Consider the following 25615-nt stretch of genomic DNA (forward strand, 5'->3'; position numbering starts at 1 on the left):
AAGCAAGTCCTATGGAAAGCTTCTAAAGGAAACACCAACAAGCACCTAGGTAGGTAAAAGTTCAGTGGTTTGGGAACCAGTGTTTCAACCCCATTATTCAAAGGCTTCCGCAGTTCTGGACCTAAAGAGGTTAATTCCATGTCCTCGCAGTAGGACCAGAAAAGGAGCTCTCAGATGAGCAAGAAGTCAGGTACAGTTCAATGACAACTTAAATTTCTGCAGAGGTTTCTCCAGCTGCAGAACCAACTTCATCTAGCCATCAGTGTATTCCCTTAGGGAACAGAACCTCTTCTTAACTGTGTTTAAGAAAGAGAAAGGCAGCTGTCTCGAAATACCAAAAAAAAAAAAAAAAAAAAAAAAAAAAAAAAAAAAGAGAGAGAGAAAGGCAGAAAAAAATATTTACCCAGCAAAATGTCAAGGAAGAAAAACACAGAATCATTTTGTAACAGTCTCTTTTCCCTTTTTATCGCACACTCTCCAGGGTAGCCCACTACCTCTGCAAACTCCAAGACACCCTACAGTCATAGACGGTATAGCAACATGGAAAGGAGCTGCTAAGGGTCTTAGCAGTGAATGGGAACATCTAGCACTAAGCTCAGATACTGCAGCGTCTACATACACAAGATGAGATATGCAGGGGCCTGTAGTGTATCAATAATTTGTGAACGATTTTTCACTTCTATTCTCAGGTGCCAAGAGTTTGAGGTTCTCAAATGTAGGAAGGGATGACCTTTGGCTGACAAATCAATGGTAGTTAATTATTAAAAGGAACCATTACTGCCTGCATGCCAACCTTCAGGGGCCTACATTCCAGTAATGAGAAGATCCAGAATCATGTGAAAGCATTCATATCAGAAAACAGCCAGAATATAGAGGGATATAGCTACAAACTTACTTCATCCCAGATTTGGAGGTCTTTGTTTCTTACCTGAGGGAGGCCTTGACTTCTCCCTTGTCACTGCCATGTTCTCTTCAATCATAGGAGGGAACCCCTGAGCTCTTGCCTTGGGCAGATAAAAGAAGGGATACTGAGGGCCTGCGTGCATACCTCTTTCATCTCGCTTAGAGCAGTGTTTCCCCAACAGGTACTTCACCCTCTCCCCCTCCTCTCTGGCCCCCACTCTCTCATTCTTTCTTCCCGGTGCCTGTTGACTACTCAGTAGGTGTTTCAGGACTGCTGGGCATGAAGGTGGATATGAAGAAATGCACAGCCTGACCTCTACTTCAGGAGCTTATTATTTCTCTGCACTGTCTGTCAACGACCAGTTCTTCCATGGCCTTCAATGACTTTCATCAGAGTCATTATAGCCATATAAGAACCTCTCTTTCTTTTCCAAAGAGCCATAACACGTTGTCCAAAACCCCCTTTCCTCGTACTCACTATAGTGCCATCCACTTCCACATTATTGCTTCTCTGCGTGTTAAATATTTATTGGATGCAGACTGCAGACATGGAAATTGATCTTTCTATCCAACATCATTCATCCCAAAAGAGACCTGAACAGCCTTCTCTTCACTACATGGACCTGACACTTCAGCTCCTTGTTCGCACATACATGCCGCTGTATCATCACAGGGCTTCCGAGACTCTTTGTTCAAATCCAAAATTATTCAGGACCTTCCAGTTTCATAGAGATCTGTGAGACCTCAGAGCTCGGACCCAAAGCACCGTAGCTCACCCCTCCTTTCCCAGTCCAGTCTTCTCTGGGAAAGTGTCATCTACTGCTGCCCCCAAACCAGGAGCTGAGGAAAAACAACAGGGCAAATGATTTCTGCTTCACAGGGTGCAATGTGAAGCAGCTGGAACTGCTGTTTCATAAAATAAGCCGTGAGGTTGGAATCATGTCCAGGAAAACGCACTCCGTTCACTGTTGCCTCTGGAAATGGTCCCGACAATCTTTACTTTAATAGTTCAAATTTAATCAACAAGTTAAAAATCTCAGTATTAATAAACCAATAAAGTCCTATCAGTACCAGCACCAGAGCACGTGGAAAATGCTCAAAAACTTCAATAAATAGATATTTCCCACATGCTGCCACACCCTGCTTCTTTTCGAATAAAGATTTCAACATCTAAAAATAAAGTATATCATCATTCTTAAAACTGTGTGACTGAAGTTACAGCGATGCTACAGAGAAATTACCTCCTCCTCCTCCTCCTCCTCCTCTCCTCCTATTCCTCTTCCTCCTCCTCTCCTCCTCTCCTCCTCCTCCTCCTCCTCCTCTCCTCCTATTCCTTCTCCTCCTCCTCCTCCTCCTCCTCCTCTCCTCCTATTCCTCTTCCTCCTCCTCTCCTCCTCTCCTCCTCCTCCTCCTCCTCCTCTCCTCCTATTCCTTCTCCTCCTCCTCTCCTCCTCCTCTCCTATTCCTTCTCCTCTTCTTCCTCCTCCTCCTCCTCCTCCTCCTCCTCCTCCTCCTCCTCTTCCTCCTCCTCCTCCTCCTCCTCCTCTCCTCCTCCACTTCCTGCCCCTCCTCTTCCTCTTCCTCCTCTTCCTCCTCCTCCTCTTCTTCCTCCTCCTCCTCTTCCTCCTCCTCCTCCTCTTCCTCCTCCTCTCCTCCTCCTCTCCTATTCCTTCTCCTCCTCCTCTTCCTCCTCCTCCTCCTCCTCCTCCTCCTCCTCCTCCTCTCCTCCTATTCCTTCTCCTCCTCCTCTTCTTCCTCTTCCTCCTCCTCCTCTCCTCCTATTCCTTCTCCTCCTCCTCTTCCTCCTCCTCCTCCTCCTCCTACTCCTCCTCCTTCTTCTCTTCTTCCTCTTCCTTCTCCTTCCACTGTCACATGGATCTGTAATTTGGGTGAAAATTTAGAGAGTTACTGTATTAGATTCTTGGGAAAATCTTTAATAATCTCAAAATATAACCATAAGAAAAACAATCCAATTAGAAAATATGAAATAGCCCTGTTCCATCTAGTATTACTTGGCAAGAAAAAGGAATGAACTTTTGATGCATACAACAATTTGAGTAGGTCTACCTACATTGGCTTTATTATCATTATCTAGCTTTTAAATATTAAAAATAGGGAGCCCTAGTTTTGCCTCATCCCTCTCGTCTCATATAAAAACTCTGTGTACTCTGTTTGTTTAAGCCCTGCTACAGTAACACAAAAGATTTGATTATTTCATTTTTATTCAGTTCAAACTAAATTTTCCTTGAGGTTTTTTTTCTTTTGACCCTAAAGTTACTTAGACGTATGGTATTTGGTTTTGAATCACTAGGATGCTTCCTGCATATCTTTCTCTTACTGACTTGTAACTGAATTCTGCCGTGATAAGAGAATTTACTTTGTGACATTTTAATCATAATAAAAATAGTTTAAGTTTTTCTTAAATATTAGAAAACATCCTATCTCAGCTTATCTCCGTGAACATTTGAAGGCATGTTTAACGTTTATTCTGCCAATTTAAAATGAGATGGCTTGCAAAAAAATCCCTGTAGCTTCTTTTAGTATTTCATTTTCATTTTCTGCTACATTTATAACAATGTATGCCTATTGTTCTTTCGATTATTGAGGCAGAATCACTGAAACATCCAGTAGAGCACACTTTGCAGGTTTGTCGCTCTTCTCAGTTGTTTTAGTTTACTGCTTTGGTTTGGAAAGCCCAGCATTGTGTGTGGGCTTTCTGAATGAATTGAGGCTTATCCTCTTTCTTTGTTAAGTTCACAGACAGTGATATTTTGTTTAAAGAAAACTAACGCAATTAAGACGGGAAAAGGAACAAAGTCGGAGGACTAACTTCTCCCAGTTTAAAAGGTTTTCTTCAAGTCAAAGAAAGACTACAGCCATCGGGGCTGAACTACATTGGGCTGAAGAGATATCCCAGCGACATTCCATGCTCTTCCAGAAGACCCGGGTTCAGTTCCCAGCACCCATATCTGATGGCACCACGGCCTCTACAACACATGCTCCAAAGAATCCCAATTCCAGCCTCTTCACGCACCTGCAATCATGTGGAATTCATGTACACCAATACAATATACACATAAATAGCAAGGTTGGAAGTAAAAGAAACTAAAAGGCTGTACTATAGGAGTAAAGCGTAGACCAATGGGGCAGAACTGGCAAAGTGGAAACAAAATCCTTCTTTTCTGAACTGTTGTCAGAAGGGCTGGCACGATTCAGTGAGGGGAGATTATTCTGTTTATCATTTAGTATAGGAATGATTTAATGTCCACATGACGTCAGCGAGGCCAATCATTACTTAGATACGACACTTAAGACTAATGAAGAAATAAATAGAACTTTTATGCCTTAAAAGTCACTACGGAAAAAGGGAAAAGACTCATCTGTCAGGAAAATAATATTTATGTGTCACAAATGTACCTGAAATCCAGAAAGAACTATGACAACTTTATGGTAAAAAAAAAAGCAAATACCCAATACAAAATTTTGAAAGTGCAGTTTTCACATTAAAATGCCTGCCCTTGTTGTTTGGAAATGCTTTACTGTGTTTCCGTGGATTTACTTCTGTGTTCCCCATTCTATCGCAGTGATTTATATATATGCTAATATTTCACAGCCGTATAGTCCAGATCAGTGTAGATTTATAATAAGTCTGGATATCCTACATTTTTCTATTCCAAAGTCTTAGTTGTACCGTGTATTTCCATGTACATTTTAAATAGGATTTTCAATTTTTGTTTTTAAAAGTTTGGGCTATTTAAATTGAGACTGACTTTGTATACTAACCTAGAGAAAAGACTTATTTTTTTCATAACAGTATTTTCAACATTTATTTGTTTTCTGTGAGTGCACATGTTGAGGTTGGAGAAAAAGTTATAGAAGTGGGTTCTCCCCTCCCACAACATGGACTCCAGGAGTTGAACTGGGGCAGCAGGATTAGCACATGTCTTTACCAATAGAGCCCTTTCATTATCTCCTAAGGCCTAATATTTTAATAAGTTTTCTAACCATACACATAGCATATATATTCATTTCTTCATATTCCCATTCATTTTTCTTGGCAACATTTTATAATATATTCAGACATTTTCAAATATCTGTAAAATTATCATTATAATTACAATGAAATTTAATAATATGTTAAGTTGTCTTAATTTCAGGCTATTCATTGTTCATATTTAGAAATACAGTTGATTGTATTTATTAGTCTTGTATTCTATAAACTTCCTGAATTTGTGTACTAATTCTAGTACATTTTTGGCTTTGTGATGTACACAACTGATTTTATATGAATGCTATTTGTTTATTCTGTTTTAATTTTGATGCCTTGAATTTATATCTCTTGCCTTATGGCACTGGTTAAAAGTAGAATGCTGTTAAATATAAGTGGTAAAAAGGACACATTTGTCTGACTCTTGTTCTGAGAAAGAAACCATTGCCTTCCTCTTTAGTTATAATGGTAGTTGAGAAAAGGTGGCTGCTGTAGTTAGGGACCAAGGGATTTTCATGGAGAAGGGTTCAATTTTGTTTGTTTTTCTATATCAATTTCAAGATAATAATCTGACTTTTTTTTTCCTTCATTATTTATTACATGATGAATTTGTTAACTGATTTATATATCCATCTATCTATTCATTTATGTGGGAAACCTTTCTAGTTTGCGGCACATGACCAGTTTTATACGGTGTTGTGTGCTTTTGTTGCTATGGTTTGGTTTTGTATGTGGCAGCAGTGGTGGTATGTTGGAGGAGGGTATGTACATGCACATGTACACGCATGCAGAGGCTAGAGAAGGATGACAGGTGTCTTTCTCTGTCACTCTCAATTTATACATGAAACATACAGTATATCCCCACTATAGTTTCCCCTCTCTCTATTCCTCCTATATTCTTCTCACCTTCTTTTGCCTCCAGATTCATTCCCTTTCTGTCTCTCATTTGAATAGAACATGCTTCTTCTAAGTGATAACAATCAAACATGACAATAGAAAATACAATAAGATAAAACAAAAACTAGCATATCAAAGTTGGACATGACATCCTAGCAGGAGCAGAAGAGTGACATTATTTGATTTCTATCCACTGACTTCAGTTCAAACATATAATGTTTATTTTCTTCTATTTAATTTGGCTTTAATTTAATTGAAATGAAATCCCAAAAGACTGAATACTGGCCATTCTTTAAGAATGTAAATATTTAAAGCACTAAAATTATATCTAAAATACATTAACTACCACAGAAATTTTTATATTTTATGTTTTCATTTCCATTTGCCTCAATATAGGGGCCAAATATTATTTTTCAAACATTTTATTGCCTTATATTTATTTTGTGTGCATGTATGTGTTGTATGTAGGCATGCACATGCCCTCACATAGCTGTAGAGTCCAAAGAAAACTTATAGGAGTCTCTTCTCTCCTTACACCATGTGGGTCCCAAGGGCCAAACTCAGATACTGAGATGTTGTAGTAGGTAACTTTGTCTGATTAACCTCCTTGCCAGGCTGCATTCCAATCATTCTTTTGTCTTGTCACTGACCCATAAATTGTTTAAGAGTATTGTTAAATTTGCAAACATTGTGGGATTTCTGTGTATATTTGTTATTGATTTTTAATTTAATCCTATACAATGTTAGAAAACACTGTGCCTACAACTACTTTCAAGTGTATTTGTTTTAAAGTTATTTTCTATTAGCTATTTATTTCTTTTACTTTTTGAGATTATAATTACATCATTTTCTCATTAATTTTCCCTTCAAACTCTCTCATACATCTCCATGCTCTATTTCAAATTTAAGGTCTCTTTTTTTCATTAACTACTTGTTATATACATATATGTACATGAATTCATCATTCTATAAGTCCAACCTGTTCAGTGTATAGTGTCACTTATATGTATCCTTTTGGGATTGAACAGTTAGTATTGAATAATCCATTGGTGCATTCTTCCCTGGGCAAGAATTTCAAACATGCTTATTAAGGTGTTTTAAACAAATCCTCCTTCTACACAGCCCAATCTTCCTCACTACTCTTCCTTCCCAACTTCATCTGCTCTTTTCTAATCCACTTAATTCTCACTATACATGCATGGGTATAGGACCATCTTCTGAAGCATGGATCATAGCCTCTCAGGGCTCACACCCTTGAAGAGCTGACTTTTCCTTCCACAGCAGCCATCAGCTACCAGTAGCTCCTCAGCTACGGGCGGAATTTCATGAGTTTTTTCCCCTATCCATGCTGGAATTTTGTGTGGCTTAATCTGGTGATGTTCTTATGGATGCAGTAAAAACCTATATGAGTTCAAAACATGGTGTTGTGCTCAGCAAATAATGTTTTGTATAGAAATCTGCTCTCTTGCTTCTTATATTCAATTTTTCTGCTTCTTTTTGAAATGACCACTGAGTCTTGGGGAAAGGAATATGATGTTGTATTTAGTGCTGGAACTCCATAGTCTCTTACTTTCTGCATGTTGACCAATTCCAGGTCTCTGTATTAATCATCTACTGCAAAAAGAAGCATCTGTGATGAGGATTGAGAGATGCACCAACCTGTGGGAATACTGATAAGTCATTAGGAGTCAGTTTAATACTATGTCCATTTAACAGATTCTTCAGTTAAATATACAGATATGAGCTCTATCTTGTAGAATAGGCTCAAAATCAATTAGAAAGTGCAGGTCAATCATAATAGCTCTCAGGATTTACTGCTGAGTAGAGTATTGATGCTATCTCAGGGTTTACTGCTGGGTAAGAGATTGCTCCCTGGTAGCATACACAGAACCTTCCAGCAGTTTGAAAGCTAGCTAGTAGGAATGAAGCTTCCAGGTTGTTATCAGTTTGATTCCTCCATATTCTGTGACTCAAGTGTGTGGCATCTTCAGCAATAGGTTCTTACTGTCAAAGTCTAGATTGTAACCAGAGCAATGGCAGTAGCTTATAATATTTAGAGTGTTGTCTATGGAACCCCAATTGGCCAAAAACTTGAAATTAAATATCCCTCTACCTTCCAATGACCTTTTATTTGTTGTACTAAAAAATACTTTTCATTTTACATATAAATACCAATTTCTCCTTCCTCCCCTCCTTCCCATCCCTCATTCACTCCTCAGAGTAGGTAAGGCCTTCTGTGGGAAGTCAACAAGGTCTGCCAAACCAACTTGGGGCAGGACCAAGAGCCTGCTCCTGTAATTAAGGCTGAGCAAGGTATCCCGCCATACAGAATGGGCTCCAAAAAACCAGTTCATGGACATGGGATAGGTCCTTGTGTTACTGCCAGTAAGCTCCCAACATATCAAACCACATAACCGTCACCCACATTCAGAGGGTCTAGTTCAGTCCCACACAGGTTCTCCAGCTGTCAGTCCATAGTCTGTGAACTCCCACTAGCTCAGGTAAGCTGTCTTTGCAGTTTTCCCCATCATGTTCTTGACCCCTCTTGTTCATATAATCCTTCCTCCCTCTCTTAAACTGAATTCCAGGAGCTCAACCCAGTGCTTGGCTGCGGGTCACTGCATCTGCTTCCATCAGTTACTGGATGTAGGTTCTTTGATGACAATTAGGGCAGTCACTAATCTGATTAAAATGGAAGGCCCTTTCAGACACCTTCATTACTATTGCTAGGAGTCTTAGCTGGGGTCATTCTTGTGTATCTCTGAAAATTTCTCTAATAACAGGTTTCTCTTTAACCCCATAATGTCTCCCTCTATCAAGATATCTCTTCCCTTGCTCTCCACCTCCATCCCTCCCCCAACTCAGTCTTCTTGATCTTTCAGGTTCTCATCCTCCATCTCCTCTCTTCTATTTCCCTCCCAGATTATCCAGAAGATCTTAACTGTTTTCCTTCCTGGGGCCCTTCATGTGTGTCCCTCTTAGGGGCCCCCTTTTTACCTAGCTTCTCTGGGATTGTGGATTATAGCTTAATTATCTTTTGCTTTATAACTATTATCCACTTATGAGTAAATGCATACCATATTTGTCTTTCGGGGTCTGGATTATATCATTCAGGATAATTTTTTTTCTAGTTCCTTCCATTTGCCTGCAAATTTTATGGTGTCACTGTTTTTACCAGTGAGTAATACTTCATTGTGTAAATGTACCACATTTTCTTTATCCATTCTTTGGTTGATGGCATCTAGGTTGTTTCCAGGTTTGGGTGATTACAAATAATGTTGCTATGAACACAGTTCAGCAAATATCTTTGTGGTATAATTGTGCATCCTTTGAATATATGCCCAAGAGTGGTAGTGCTGGGTATTGAGGTAGGTTGATATCCAATTTTCTGAGAATCTGCCATACTGATTTCCAAATTGTCTGGACAAGTTTGTCACTGGCAAATGGAGGACTGTTCTTCTTACTCTTGGATAGGCAAAAATAACAGTAAAAATCATAATCTTACCAAAAGCAATCTGCAGATTCAATGCAATCCCCATCAAAATCCCAACACAATTCTTTACAGACCTCGAAAAGACAATATTCAACTTCATGTGAAAACAAAAACAAAAAAGCCCAAGATAGTCAAAATAATCCTGTACAATAAAGTAACTTCCAGAGGTATCACCATCACTGACTTCAAGCTCTACTATAAAGCTACAGTAATTAAAACAGCTTAGTATTGACATAAAAACAGATACATGGATTAATGGAATCAAATTGAACACCCTGATACTCATACACACACCTATGAACACCTGATTTTTGACACAGAGACCAAAATTGTACAATGGTAAAAAGAAAGCATCCTTAACTAATGGTGCTGGCATAACTGGATGTCAACATGTAGGAGAATGCAAATAGATCCATATCTATCCCCAAGCAAAAAGCACAATTCTAATTGGATCAAAGACCTCAACATAAATTCAGTTTCATTGAACCTAAAAGAAGAGAAAGTGGGAAGCTGCCTTGAACACATTGGCAAAGAAAACCACTTTTTAAATATAACTCCAGTAGCACAGACCCTGATAGCAACAATAAATAAATGGGGCTTCCTCAAACTGAGAAGCTTCTGTAAGGCAAAGCAATGGTCAATGAGACAAAATGGCAGCCTATAGAATAGGAAAATATCTAAACCAACCCCACATCTGACAGAGGGCATATATATATATATATATATATATATATATATATATATATATATCCCAAAATCCCAAAAAACTAGACACCAAAACACCAAATAATCCAACTTTAAAAATCTGTAGATCTAAACAGAGAATTCTCAACAGAAGAAGCTTAAATGGTCGAAGGACATTTAAGGAATTGCTCAACATCCTTAGCTGTCAGGGAAATACATATCAAAATAACTGAGATACCATCTTACACCTATCAGTCTGGCTAAGATCAAAAACACTGATGACAGCTTATGCTGGAGAGGATGTGGAGTAAGGGACCACTCCTCCAGTGGGCTTTTTATTGGTATCCTATGATGTCTTGGAAAGGCACAATCCTCCTGTTTTAGGGAAACTCCATTTCAATTCATTTGTGTATGTATATCTTTTAGGAAGCTTCTACAGTAGTTTCCACGTGACTGTTTCAAAGCTCTTTAGTGTTAGTCAGTGCTCCACCTACTTCTTTTTCTACCCTGCACTCCATCCTCCATCCCATTTAACATTCCCTATTCCATTACTCCCTTTCCTTCTTTCTAACATCTACTTCCTATCCCCTTTCTCTTAAAATCTTGCATGGTCTCCTTACCAGCTTCCTGCCTTCTGTGGGTATTCCAATCCACACACACATAATCTACACAGTGGTAAGGTAACACCATGTCTCGGCAAATGTTACAGGTTCTTGAAATTAATTTATGTTCTTTTGAAAAAGTGTTCTGTCTGTGGGAGTTGTGCAAGTTTGTAGAAAGTGTGCTTCAAGCCTTTCCTATCTTTACTTTTTCTCTCTACTTCTTACATATATTGGAGAAAACTACTGCAATTGTCAACATTAATATATTTCTCTTAAAATGCTATCTTCCTGATATGGAGTGTCTCCTTCATCACTGTGAAATATCCCCCATGTCTGACTTAACTAAAGGAAAATATTCCTTTAGTTAAATATAACAAATCCGGTATTGGTATATTCTCTATAGTATTCTTGAAAGTAGTATTAGCTTAATATATAATATTCTGTCTTACATTTAAGCTATGTTTTCCATACATTTAAAGTATGCTTCATATAAGAAGGTGTATAATAGTCTTGTTTCATTCTGACAATATCACTGCTTTAACTAGATGTAACATAATTATTAGTACAGTTGTGCCTAATCTATCACTTTGCTATTGAGTTGTATTACCCACCTTTTCTTTGTTCCATTTTTCCCCTTTCCTGTCTTACTTGGATTAATTATGTTTTAAGATTCTATCTCACAGCCAACATTGGCTTATTAGCTGTACTTCTTTGTTCTACTTTTAAGTGGTTGCTCGGGGATTTGTAATACTCTTTCTTAATGTGTCATAGCATACCTTTAGAAGGCATTATAGCACCTCATATGCAGCATCCGATTATAACAATGGCGGTCCAATCCCCATTCCTATTCATGTCGTCATTCTTCTCCTACACTTCATTCTGCCTGGCTTAAACTCCAATACACATTTTCTAAAGATGATTTAAAATGATTTTTCATTTATTAATATTTTGTGTTCAAGAGAGAAAAAGAGATCTGTGTGGTTGACTAAATATTCTATAGCACATGTGTGAACATAAAATAACAACATTGTGGAGTCAGCTCACTTTTTTCACAGTTTTTAAAGATTAATGTGTTTGTGTTTTATATGTATGGGTGTTTTGTATGCATTAGTATCTATATACTATGTATGTGAGGTGTCCACAGAGGTCAGAAGAAGCCATAAGATCCTTTGAGACTGGAGTTACAAATCACTGTGAGCTGCCATATGGGTGCAAACCCAAGTCCTCTAGAAGGGCAGCAGTGTTCTTAACCAATGATCCATCTCTCCAGCCCCCACTTCTTCCATCTTTGCATGAGCTCTCCAGATTGGAACCATGTCCTCGGGCTTGCACTGTTGGGATTGCAAGTGCCTTTGCTTGCTGAGCCATCCTGGTGGCCCCTTAAAATTATTTTAAAGTGTATTTGAGATTAACTTAGATATTCATAATTTCTGACTTTCTTCACTCCAATGTATATATCCTCATTTCAATGTGGTATTACTTTTCTCTCATTTGAAGGGCTCTTAATATTTATTTCAGTAGAGGTATGTAGGTAATAAATTTTCAGTCTGGGCTTAAAAATCATAAATAAGTCATAGTCTTTTGCATATAGAATCTAAGCGTGCAGACGTTATCACTTAGTGCTTTAAAATTACTCTGTCACTGCTTCTGTTTGTCACTGTCTTCAGCAGGAGGTCTAGCTGGTTTTTATAAATCTATGAAAACTGTTAGGGTTTAGTTTCTGTTGCTGTGACAGATACCTTGACCAGAAGCAACGTTGGGAGAAAATGGGTTTGTTTGGCTTACAATTCCAGGTCACAGCCCATCAGTGAGAGAAGTGAAGGCAGCAACTTAAGGCAGGAATGTGAAGGCAGGTATTGTGTAACACTTTCCTCTACAGTTGCAGCATTCCATCTCGCAGGGAAGCTCATTAAGCAGGAAGGTAAACAACTCAAAATTACTTCAGGAAGTCCCTGAAACTGACCAAATCTACTGGGCCCTCCCCTGAGAGTAAGCAATGAAAACTCAGAGCCCCTCTCTGGCTAACTGAATGAAGCTGCAAAGAAGACTCGAAACCAGATCAGCTGCCTGGAAAAAAGAGAAACCAGCCAAGCACGTGGAAGAGGTTTAGAGTAGGTGAGTCCGTTGTTAAGGACATTCCTCAATCTGTTGAGATGTCTGCCAGCTATGCAGTGTTCCATAGATTAGCATCTTTGGGATCTATCACCCATGCTCTGGTGGGCTTTGGTAATACAGCTCTCTTGGAGTCTTTTCTGCTCCTAAAAGTAACCCATTGTCCATATTTCTGTAAGTAACCCCAACAAAACATATTGGTTCGTCAAGTTGGACTTTGGCGGTATCCATAGTTTGGTCTGCCATGGTATCCCTGTCTGGAGTGAGTAGGGATATGTGTTGTGTCATCCAGAAAAGTTTGTCATGTAACAACAGGCCTGCTTGTTACACTGCACGTTAACTCAAAACAGAGAACTCAGAGCAAAAAAAAAAAAAAAAAAAAAAAAAAGTATAGGAGAAACTATTGAGCTGGCTGGCTGGCTCATAGGACCACCTGCCTAGGGATTGGTGCTGCCCATAGAGGACTGGTCCTTCCTATATCAGTTAATAACCATGACAAACCCTCCAGATGTGCTCACAAAAAAATTGCTCTAGGCAGTTCCTCAGTTGAGATGATGTTCCTAGATAAGCATAACGTTTGTCAATTGACAGTTAAAATTAACCAGAACATGAGCAACTTATGTTTTTCCTCTGGAAGCGTTTAAGACGTTTTTTTTTCTTTTTGTTGTTGGCTTTTTCAATATCATTTTGATATTTGCTTGTACGGTTTGGGGTGTAGAAATATAAGAGTGAAACTGTGTTCTCTTGCTTATGTTTCACTGAACTTCATCTTAGGGTGCTACAGTTGGGATAACACTGGAGGGTCTCCTTGAGGGTTCATATGCAGGAAATTTGGTTCTCCATGGTGGAGGAGGACAGCTAAAGGGACAGCTTTTAAGAAGTGAGACCTAGCAGAAGGTAATTAGATGACAGAGTACCAACCTCAGGAGGAATTCTCATGCATCTGAATTAGTTCCCACAAGAATGAGGTTTTATTAAAAATAAAGAAGACAGTTCCTCAGTCTCCCACAAACTTGTTTCACATGTAATTTCACTCTTCCTCACGTTTTCTCCCATGATTCCAAGCACCATGCTGTGATGTCATCTTCCATGAAGTCTTCACCAAAGCCAAACAGCTATTGCCCCCATACACTTTGACTTCTAGAACTTTGAGTTAAATGAAACTCTTTTGTTTAAAACCTACCTAGTTTCAGGTACTTTTTGCTTCAATAACAATAAACAGACTGATATAATAAGCATATAATTTATATTATATTTTAAATTATGACTTCTAATACTGAAATATTATGATTGTAATTGACCCCTCTTGTTCTCTTTCACTGAGATTGTTGAGATCATGTTGCTTGATTTTTTTTCCATTAGTAGTCCAGTTTATTGTCTTAGGTATTTGGGTGCTTGTTTTTTTCTTTTGTTTTATTTTTCCAGGCAGAAATTTACATGTAGCCAAGGATGACTTTGAACTCCTAATTGTCTTGCTTCCTCCTCCCTACTCCTTGGATTACACATGTGCACACCATACTCAATGTATGCAGCACTGGGAGTTGAACCCAGGCCTTCATGTATGCTAAGCAATCACTCTACCAACGGAGCTATATCCTCAGCTCCTATGTATTATTTTCAATAGTTTATTTCCATTTTCTCCTTTTGAGGTAATTTCTATTATGTCTTGAAGCTCGGTGACCTTTCCATCTGCATCTTCTAGCCTGCTGTTAATCTTATCCAGTAAATTTTCCAGAGAAAATGTCTAAATTGTTTTATATTTGGTTCCTTCATATATTGCCTTTATCTTCTCATCCCAACCCTGTCTTCATCTAATCTGTATACATATTTAAAATAGTGTAATTATTTTAACATTCTTGCCTGCTAACTCTGTCATCTCTTAGCTCTTCTATTTTGAATAACGTTTCTCGTTTCTCTTGACGCTCATGCTCAATCTTAACATTTTTTTTTTTTTGCTTTTCATTTTAGTGACTACTGGAGATGCTTTATTTCACGTGTGAATGGCTTAGGTTTTTATACATCTTAAAAAGGAAAGAATTGAGCTTTGTTCTAGTATAAATGTGGGGTAATTGTGGGTCCCACTGGCTCTTGTACTTTCTTCTTAAATTGTATATGGTGTATCATAAGACTTAATTTTAGGATTGAAGTCACCACACCCACAAAGTATGATCTTCCTGATATCTCAGTTAGATGTTTGTGGTGTTCAGTTCACCTTCTCTATTCTTCAGCCAAATTCACATTGGAAAATTTCTATCTGACTTTACAGTTCCTTGTAATTATTCTCTGACAGCTTTGGATCATCTTCCCTGCTGTATACATGCTTCGGCATTCTCTGAAAAACCAGGGAGGAAAATGCTTCTGGTTTTTTTTTTTTTCAGCTCTTATTTTGTGCAGCTTCCTTTACCCCTGCCACGTACTTTGCTTTATAGCTTGCACAATTTTTACTGCCTATTGTCCAAAATCTGATAAGAGTTGATTCATATATTTTCCCATTAAAAAATCCGTTTTGAAAGGAGGAAGTCATAGCACTGCTTCCTTGACCAAGAGCAATAATGCATAATTGACTTTCTTGACGTTACACCTTTCTTTGGAAATTATCATTTGATTATGCTTCAGATTCAAATTTCTTTTCATCACTTTTTCTGGGGGAAAACATGGAGCTGTGCTTTCCATCAGTGCTGCGTGTCATCACTGAACATTTCAGAGACACTGCATGAGAAAGGGGCTTCCTATCTTAGTTGCAGAGTGATCTGCAGGTTTTCTAGCGTGGACTGCCATCTTTGGCAGCAGGTTCCTACAGTGTTAGCAGCTTCAGTAGCACTCCAGAGAATATAGCAGTAAATAAGCACCTTTCTCAGCATCTCTTCCTGTAGCAGACTGCCTCTGGAGCATACCTTATCCCAAATAGCTTTCTGGCAAAGTGTCAAGGACAGGTTTCCACCAAGTTCTTTTAGAGTAACAAATTTTCATTTTTCTACCATATAATGTACTGAGACTTTCCATCAATGCTTCTGGTCGTTGGTCTACCTCCTAGGGATCAGGACTCACCTTGACTATCCTTCTAGCTACTGGGTATATATGTCCTCATTGTATGAGGAGGAACTAGAAAAATAACCACAGAGTGGGTCCTTGAATCAGTTAGCAAAGAATATATCATACCTTAAGTGATGCCTATTTATTATCTGACGTAAGTCAACTCAGCAGGGTATTGCAGCTCCCCAGTTGATTTCAAGACTTAAAGTAATTCACAGACTCTAAGCCTCTGTAGCAAAAGGAAGGCCAAGTGTCCTTGAGGGAGTATTCAACCTCACTGATTCAAGCACACACTGTAAATCTTCACCTAAGTTCCCACAAAGGATCTAAAGCTATCTACCAAGATTACTGAATCTCTGCCCTAGAGAAGCCAGCTTCTTGCTTCTTGCTGCTTATTCATGGATTAACATATGTCTTCACAGCTCCTAACAGTCCTGTTTGGTGTTAAGATTTCATTGCTTCTTGCTAGACAAAGCCTCTCACAACGTATCTACTTGTATTATAAAGCTTGCGGTAGCATGCTATAATGTGTTATAGTGTTGTGTTTTCAAACAGTTGGTATAATTAAAATGTATCTTTCCATATTTACTCATGTAGTTATCACTTTTAGCCATCTTCATTTCTCTCTGCAAATCTAAAGGTTGAATCTGGAATCATTTTTTTTAGCCTGAGAATCTTTCTTTACTGTTTCTACTAAAACATATGCTTTCTCTCTTTTTCCTCCTCTGAAAGTGTATTTACCTTGATTTCTTTGTTGGTGATATTATTTGCTAAATACAAATGTATATATAGTCTAGCTCAAATTATCATTCATTTGTTTTCTGTGTTTCATTATATATCATTAGTTAAATTACTCTCATTGCATGATATATAATGCACCATTTAAGTCTTTGCAAGTCTTAAGGTTCTTCATCTTTGGTTTTAAATTATTTTTCTCATTTATTAATTGTGAGTGCTGGGGTGTATGTGTGTGTGTAACATTAATTTGATATTGTTTTTATTTTTCTTGCTTAGGATTCACTGAGATTCTGAAGTTTAAAATTTATGTTTTTAACTAGCTTGAGTAAGTTTTAAACCAACATATCTTTGAATGTTTTTATGGCACATTCTACCCTTTCTCCTTGAGAGTCTGAGTGTATGGGTGTTAGATTTTTTTCTTGTTGGCCAAACCACTAAAACTGCTCCTTTTTTTCTGTTCTTCAGATTCAATATATTTATTTATATTCAAGTTTCTTGACTGTAGTCTACAATGTTCAAGTGATTAAGTAGATTAGCAAATTTTTCATTTCACATAATTTAATTTTCAAGTCTAGATTTCGTGACTGAAATTCTATAACTCACTGTAGGCAGATATTCCTATAAGTTCTTAAATCTATATATGCTTGATGTTTTAATGTTGAATGCTAACATACATCATATAAAGGTTCTTCCATACAGATGGCTTCCTCTTTCCTGTAGGCCACAATTTTTTGTTTGTTCTCATAATGAGCATTTTCTAATTAAATACTAAAATTTGCCTATAAATGGTAGTGTTTCTAGATTTATTACCCTAATGCATTTGTGTTATAAGTAGGTTCGATTTGAGGACTTCTGGGTTTAACAAATGCTTCTATCAGGCAAATCATTCACTTTAACTTTCTCCCACCAATCTATGCAGAAACAAAATTTGCTAACAATGACATAATTCTCTCTTCTAGTTCTAGACTTTCTGTGTGCAGCGCTAATGACCCTGTATTAAAATGGGTTGCAAGCAGATGTCAAGCCACTCAAAGCAGCGCACTAATGTTATTTATCTATGCATCCTTAGTACCTACCCTAGTGCCTGACACTCAACCTAAGGATAATTGTTATATTTATGAAAATAACAACTGAAATAATTAAAAGTCAGAATCCATTTGATTGTAAGTCATAGTTCATAAAATACTGCAAAATATGTGGGCCACTTATTTAAGCAAGGACTCTGATATAAACTCAGTTCAATTCCAACTAAATATATCAATATTTATTAATATTATTATTAATAAATAATTTTATTTTTATTTAATATTAATTATATTAAATAATATATCAATTATATTATATTAATATATTAATATATTAATTATTAATATTAATATTTAATTTATCATTATTGATAAATATTCTACCATGATCATAATAGACTTTATTACAAAGACAAGAAAGAAACATTTCAGAGAGAAAGAATCAATATTGATTGAAGTGAAGCTTTGACGTGTGAAAATTAAAGTTTATATATCAATCATAGTTTAACTGCTGATTAGAATTATTGAATATGTACACTCATATATAGAGATAAATAAAATAATATGCAGAATGGGGTATGTGATAGGCCGATCTGTAATGAAGACTCATTTCTGTTTCAGTCTTACTCTTACCTCTAATGGCATGCGTTATCTTGGGAAACTTTAAACAACTATCCACAGGTGTGGATTTAGCAGACCAAAAATTGAAGCATAGCAGGAATGTTTATATTACCTTACAGGAGTGCTACGGGGATCAAATTAATTCATGGATATAAAGGGACCTTTTGAACTGCAGAGAGCTGTAGAAATAGTAGAGGTGATATTCATGGTAGACCTTCATAGCTGTGACCAACACCTGACAGTGACAGTTTAAAGGAGGAAGAATATACTTTGGCACCACTTTCTGGTGTGTCATCAGTTAGCTATCCCGTTTGTGGGATGTGGAGAGGCACCACATGGTGGCAGGGATGACACAGAAGAGCAAAGCTGGTCATCTCATGGTGGCCGGTGAGAAGGGGCTGGGCATGCATGACAAGATGCAGCCCCCAAGGGGGTGCCTCAGTGACACAGTTCTTCCTGCTGGGTCCAACATCATAAAGTTTCTGTAATCTTCCCAAATGGCAGCATTAGCTGCAAAGCAAGGCTTCAGGACATGAGACTTTTGAAGGGACACTTCATATCCTAACAGTGTTAAATGAGATAATGCAAATAAATCACACCTTCCAACAATGCCCTTCATATCTAAACTCTCACGCAAATGACCTAACACACACATTCTCTCATACAGAAGCAGCAACAAAGCTGACATGACTTTTACACATTTTAAATGTCTTTTGCGAAGCAAAGCTCTGTGCGTGCCCACTGACTATATGTCTTTTGCTAATTTTATCTTTCCTGCCCCCTTCTTTCCTCTCTCTTGTATCAAGAAATCTGTACTCATCGATATAATGTTTTGTTCCTCTTATTGTCAGGTGTGCTGAAGTCATTTTCTCTTCTAATGTTTCAGAGAATGTAAAAAAACACCAGGCAAAACTTTTCTCTGGAGAAGCTATGAAATCAATGCTGCGAAGATCTTAGCAAAGAAAATTTGAGATCCGTGATAATCTTTTTATAACCTTTTTCCTAAAAGATACATTTTTGTAATATCTCAACCCTTGATTTTATATCACAGGCTAAAGAGTACTTGCTTGTAAGTTTGTCAAAGCTATTTTCCTGATTAGGGTTCAAACATATTGATCAAATGTTAGTCCCAGGTCCCTCAAAATAATGATTCTTTTTCTGGTTTTAAGGAATTCAATGTTGTAAATATGTGAGCACGTGATAAATACAATAAACAATTCTACAACGGGGAAAAGCAATTCTAAGTATGTTTCCTTGGCTGTTACCTCTACTCTGCTCTTTTTTTTCTAGCTAACTTCATAGGAGAGAAATCTAACCAATGGACAGGAAGATGACAGGTCGTAACTACCCGCATGGCAATCCTTGAACACAACCTCACACTAAAATGTGTTCACATCATTAACTTCCTGAAGATGTATTAAGCACCTGCTTTTACTCTGCTAATATTCAGTATGACGGTGGATCAACAGACAAGAATAAAGCCCCTGACTTCCTAATACTTCAGATTTTTCAGGTTGGTGTGCCACTGTTTAAATACATCATATCTCTTGGTCAGCCTTCATCATCCCTCTACACATCAGTTGACTCAACGCCACACAAAGTTAGTGAAATAGTTCTACTTTGTGAATTCTTTTCTGGCTTCCTAAATAAATTTGTCCACTTTGCTCTTCTATTTTTAAGAATACCCTTGACCCAAACAATAATGCCTTACACGAGCCTTTTGCAGGGTTTTGTTGTTGTTTTTGTACTTCTTGTCATTTTGCCTGACTTCCCCCATTGAACTAAGAATAACATGAAAAATGGCTCCTGCATTACTCATTATTGTAGCCCCAGAACCAGATAATTACTTGGCACATAGTGCTTGAGAAATGTACATAGAGTATATAAATAACATTATAGGCATTTTCTGATGAACAAAAGAATTGAACAAAAATGGTACTAAGTGAATAGAGATATTTGTAATGCACAAGGGTAGAAAAATATGATAAAGGAACATGAGTATGCCAAGATATTGGGGGATGATTATTAGAAAAAAAAAGCAATGAAGACGTGAAAATAGCCCCACATTAGCAAGCAATACAGGTATTGTGGATAAATTATAGAGCCAGAACCAAATGACTCATTGTTCATGACTCATCCAACTGGGAGGTGCTGGGGCTGCTTGGGCTTGCCCACTCATTTGCTGCACTCCAGCTGTCTCCTGTACTGAGTCTAAAGTCTGTAAAGCATGTAGAACAACTACCCTGGTGGGTTGTTCACTTATTGGTAAGTGTTGAACAGGATAGGAGTGGTACCAAACACTTAAGGAATGGGAATAAGAATTGGTCAACCCTCAATATAGATTGTGTTTACCCCTGATCTTAAGACGTCTCCCATCTTAGCCAAAAAACAATGTGATAACCATGTGAGCAAAGTAAATGAGTCAAAGGATACATCCAGAGAATAACAAAAGGAGATGTGGAAACAAATGGTCTCTAAAAGAGGAAATTCAAATGTGTTTCCTATTTGCCCAAGGAAATCTCTACAATGTCTTTCAAAATGTAATGGAGCTCCCAACTGGGTAAGACTGCCAATAACTTTTCCTCCAGCAGATTGTACAGGACCTTCCATTAGTATGATAGCTAACCAACAGACAGAAAGCTTCTTGGTCAATACCTATTTGATTGCTTCATGTCCTGTGACCGATGTGTATGCAGTCTTTCATAATAGGGTCTTACCACCAAGGTCTAATGGGCAGCCAAAAGTAATGGCAACAGCTTGTTTTGGTAGCCCTTGGACCTCATCAGAGAAGTTTCTTTGTGCAGTGTATAATGATTAATGCAGAAACTTCCAACAGATCTAAGTGTAGAGAATGAGTGTCTGGGGATTGTTCATGCAACAAATAGGATATCTAATCACACATCCTGTACAAGGCTCAGGAACCATCGCAGAAGAGCAGGTGGGAAGACTGTAAGAACCAGAGGTTAGGGAGGATTGGAGCAAAACAATGTCCTCATGAACTCACAGTAGCGATGGAGTCCTGCAAGAAAATATAGCAAGTCAACATTCTTGCATGAAGTGGGAAAGGGTCCATGAGATGACGTTCCTAACTGAGGATCTATGGACCATTGGTGGCTTTGGGTAGATAATCAATTTTCTTAAAGGACGTGACTCCTGGCAGATTAGCTACACTCTGTCCATTGCCCGCCCCCATGTGACTCCTGGCAGATTAGCTACACTCTGTCTATTGCCCGCCCCCGTGTAAAAGTATATGGACAGCACAAATTATAATTGATGGGTCATTAAATAAAAGCAAAAGATAAATGAAAAGTGAGGGGTATAGGGAGTTGGGGTGTAACTAGGAGAAATTTGGAGTAAATGGGATCAAATTATACTGTATGAAATTCTCAGGGAATTAGTAAAAAACATTTTAGATTAATATAGCAGATAAAGACATCCATATTTATACAGAAAATTTAGTGAATTGTTTACGAGAGCTCAAAAACATTCTGATACTCCAAGCATGCCAAAGTAATTATGAAACTCAGGTTGAGACTCTTAAGAGGCCGGTAGGAGTTTTTAATCAATAACTCTGACATCAGATATTATGCCATTGGCATAGCTTGACACAGATGATATAGAGAACCCTCCACATCCAACCTGGACCTAGAGAACAAATCTAGAGAACAAAGAAAGCCACAGACTACCTATGAGATACTCAGCTCAATTTCTGTGGGTCAGAATAGAAAATAAGGACTAGGAATTGATTTGGGTATATAGTAACCATGGGTGTCACAAAGTTGGTAAAAATGTAGTTGTTTTCACATCTTTGTCTCTTGGAAATTTTTCTAGGTCTTTTCTGAGTGGATATAAACAAATTCAAGTGGGAATATCTACAACACAAAATATTCCCCAAATCCTCCCTATTGAGAATTAAAAATAATATACTATGATCCTGGTGATTTTAATGTAAATACTTGGAGAAATATGAAGTTTGCACAGTGTGCTTCAAGAATGAAACTTAATAGCATTTAACATGAACTCTGGAATCAGAACAACCCATATCTAAGAAAGCAATATCTGTTTCATTTCATCTGTATGTAAAAACTAAAAACAAACATTTCAATAGGTTGAAAAGAGTCATGATGAAAAGTATAAGAATAAAAAGATAGCTACAGAGAAGCTTCTTTAAGATGTTTTCTTTACTGCATAGCCTATGAAAATAAGGCATTTTTTTCTTTTATCGTATAGGAAAATAGAAATAGATATAGAAATTGGTAATATTTAAGGTGTTAGTATAGCTAAATAATGAAATATGGACCCTCGTTTGCAAAAGACCTTTACCTCTCTCTCAGTCAATAAGAATCAAGCAAACCCTTTCTAAAATGGCTACATTGTAACTCATCTGAATGAAAGCCTTTTCTCTTGAGCATTAAAGAGGAAATGAAAGCTGTTGGCCCTGCAATTTACTATCCTTAGACCCCTTTCTACCATGCTACACTTGTCTCTTCTCTACATCCACACCAGACAGAGGTCTTGACTACTTGGGAGTCCATGAAAAGTGGAAGCCAAAAGAGGTTTCCAAACCAAAGCTATCCAGAACTTAAACAAGTAAACTTAATCCAACAGAAGATGATTCTTGGACCTGAGATTCAAACATTGGAGTCAAAATTTTGTTTTCTGCCACCGAGACAATAAAATAAAGACATTTCTACTCTCTGACATTGTTATCTATAGACACTGTATTTGATGAGCATATGGATCATGGTGAATAGACATATTGGGCTGAAGATTTCCTGACAAAAATTTCAATTCTGTTAAGAAGTGTTTCTGCCCACAGCTCTGCATAGAGCGTCCTTGACCTCTTTGTTCCTGAGGCTGTAGACAACAGGGTTCAGCAGGGGAGTGATGATCGTGTATGTCACAGAGAGAAGAAGATCTTTTTCTACTGAACTTTCTGACTTGGGTTTGAGATAGGCAATAGAGGCACAGCCATAATGAACTATGACCACAGTGAGATGAGAGGCACAGGTGGCAAAGGCTTTCTTCTGGCCTTCAGCTGAGGCAATTTTAAGGATGGAAGAGATGATGAGGACATAGGAGATAAATATCAGGCCTATAGGCACAAGAATCACAAATGAACTTAACACGGTAATTGATGATCTCATTGAGAGTGGTATCAACACAAGAAAGTTTCATTACTGGATATATGTCGCAGAAAAAGTGTTCCACCACTGTGCCACAGAAGGGCAAACTGAACATGGCTGGCACATGGAGAACTGCCATAACCAGACCTGTGCCCAAAGATGCACAAACCAACCAGGCACACATTCCTTTGCTCATGACGACCATGTATCTCAGGGGATCACAAATGGCCACATAACGATCATAACCCATGGCTGTGAGCAGAAAGCAGTTGTTCGTGGCCAAGGTAACAAAAAAGAACATTTGGGTTGCACAACCTGTCAAGGATATGGGAAGATCGTGAAAAATCAGGCTGGAGAGCATTCTTGGGACAATGACTAGTGTGTACACATCTCTGAACTCGCCAACATGCTGAGAAAAAAGTACATGGGAGTGTGGAGGTGATGGTCCTTGAGCGTGATCGTCACGATGATGACATTGCCAGTCAGAGTTAAAATATAGATGGTTAGGAAAACCACAAAGAGGGTTATTTGATGCCTTCCAAAGCTAGAGAATCCCAAGAAGATGAATTCTGTCACTTCAGTGAAGTTCTTTCTCTGCATTCTGCTCTATTGGTGTCTAAAAGCAATACGAAGGGTCATAAAAGAGAAACTCTCATGAGCAATTGAACTTGAAGTAAGGAATAATGATAGCTGACCTGAGAGAGTCAACCTACTTGCCCCTTCTGTGACCATCAAGTTCACGTCTAGAGTATGTGTCCGTGAAGTAAGAAACATTTGCGTTCCTCTTTGGCTTTTATGTGTATAAACATTATCAAGAAGACTTGCGAGTACACGCTCACCTCACAAAATAGAGTGATGTTAGGAAGTGAAAGGGGGCAGGACAGAGACAGTCATGTTCTGTTTCCCACTTTACTCTTAAAAAGAATTAACACACTGCCGGGCGGTGGTGGCGCACGCCTTTAATCCCAACACTCGGGAGGCAGAGGCAGGCGGATCTCTGTGAGTTCGAGGCCAGCCTGGTCTACAAGAGCTAGTTCCAGGACAGGCTCTAAAAAAAAAAAAAAAAAAAAAAAAGCTGTAGAGAAACCCTGTCTCGAAAAACCAAAAAAAAAAAAAAATTAACACCAATAAAGGACATACCAAGAAAATGATACAGATGGATGTTTATAGACATAAATCAGTCAGTAGTATGAGGCATTTGAGGAAGATAGACTTTGAAGAAAACGATTGCTAGGTTTAGTGGCAAAGCCACCAAGCCCCTTTTCACACAATGTTACAGTTGAATTCTGAGTGTAAAGGCTTGATTTCATCAAGAAAATATATGCCAGCTATATCATACTCTCAAAGAGGAACAAATAAAAAGTGGCTTCTATCACATTCAGTCCATTAAAATTGACCTCCCAAAGCTCAGCCAAAGAAATTTTTATTTGCTTATTGTAGTAGTCTTTGGGACAAAGTCAAGAAAATACCTGTGGTTGATAAAAGAAATTACTTTCCACTGTAATCAAAAAGAATATTTAAGACAAAGTGAGGTATAGAGAAAAGAACATAAACTCCATAGTTGAGAGGGAAAGAGTGGGTTAAATATTTGGAGCTGAGCTGATGCCTATTTTGAAAATCACCAAACAGACAATTTGATATAATTATGAGATTCAGAGAATACTAACCTCTCATTTAAAAGAGAGAATATGTGGGATGGAGATTTGGTTGCTTGTCATGCAGGAGGACTTAGGTTCATTCTCCAAAACTGTGTGGAGCAGTCATGATGGCGTACATGGAGGTAGAGGCCCAAGGGTAGGATGTTTAAGATCGTCCTCAGCTATACTGAGAGCTCAAGGCCAACACCCTGGAATGAGAGGGGCAGGAACAGATAGACAGAGACAGAGAAAGAGATAGACAGACAGAAGAAGAGAGAGAAGATATAACCTGTAGGGAGAGCATACACAGTGGCTATTTCATTATTCCTCTTCCATTTCCAGAGTTGCTGAATAAACTTCCTTCCTCACATTCCCTAATTCTTTGCCTGTTGGTGTCGCGTGTTCAATGCTTATGAAACCATTCTTTCAGGTGTCACTGGAGAAGGTTCCATTGCTAAAGAAGTCAGATTTTATTTTTCTTCCTTTCCTTGTCCTTTGGTTTGACACATCTGATCCTGCCTCATGAAAACACTCTGTAGCCTTGGTTTCCATGACACCATACCATGTTTCTGTCATCTCAGGGCTTATTTAGTTACTGTCCGTGAATCTGTTCATTCTGCCTACACCATGACTATATTTCTGGCCCAACCTTTGCCCTTGCTTTTTCTATCTGTTCTTTCAGTTTCAATTTTCTCTGATATTCCTATGTTGATTTCTTTCAAATATGCATTTCTATCAACAATAGTTTTCTTACTT

At 38.0% G+C, this 25615-nt stretch overlaps 1 protein-coding gene and 1 long non-coding RNA gene across 3 annotated transcripts in view; both read right to left on the minus strand.

Moving 5' to 3' along the window:
- The window catches only part of LOC119827592, a 142426-nt gene that overhangs the window by 114012 nt on the left and 2799 nt on the right, over positions 1–25615 (minus strand). The gene's annotated exons all lie outside the window — the stretch shown is intronic.
- LOC119827591 (olfactory receptor 10J5-like) lies at positions 22893–23822 on the minus strand. The gene is given in 3 exon segments (XM_038349394.1): positions 22893–23219; positions 23221–23612; positions 23615–23822. Coding segments are annotated over 3 exon segments (927 nt in total).

Source organism: Arvicola amphibius, chromosome 12 (genome assembly GCF_903992535.2).
Source record: "Arvicola amphibius chromosome 12, mArvAmp1.2, whole genome shotgun sequence".
NCBI lineage: Eukaryota > Metazoa > Chordata > Mammalia > Rodentia > Cricetidae > Arvicola > Arvicola amphibius.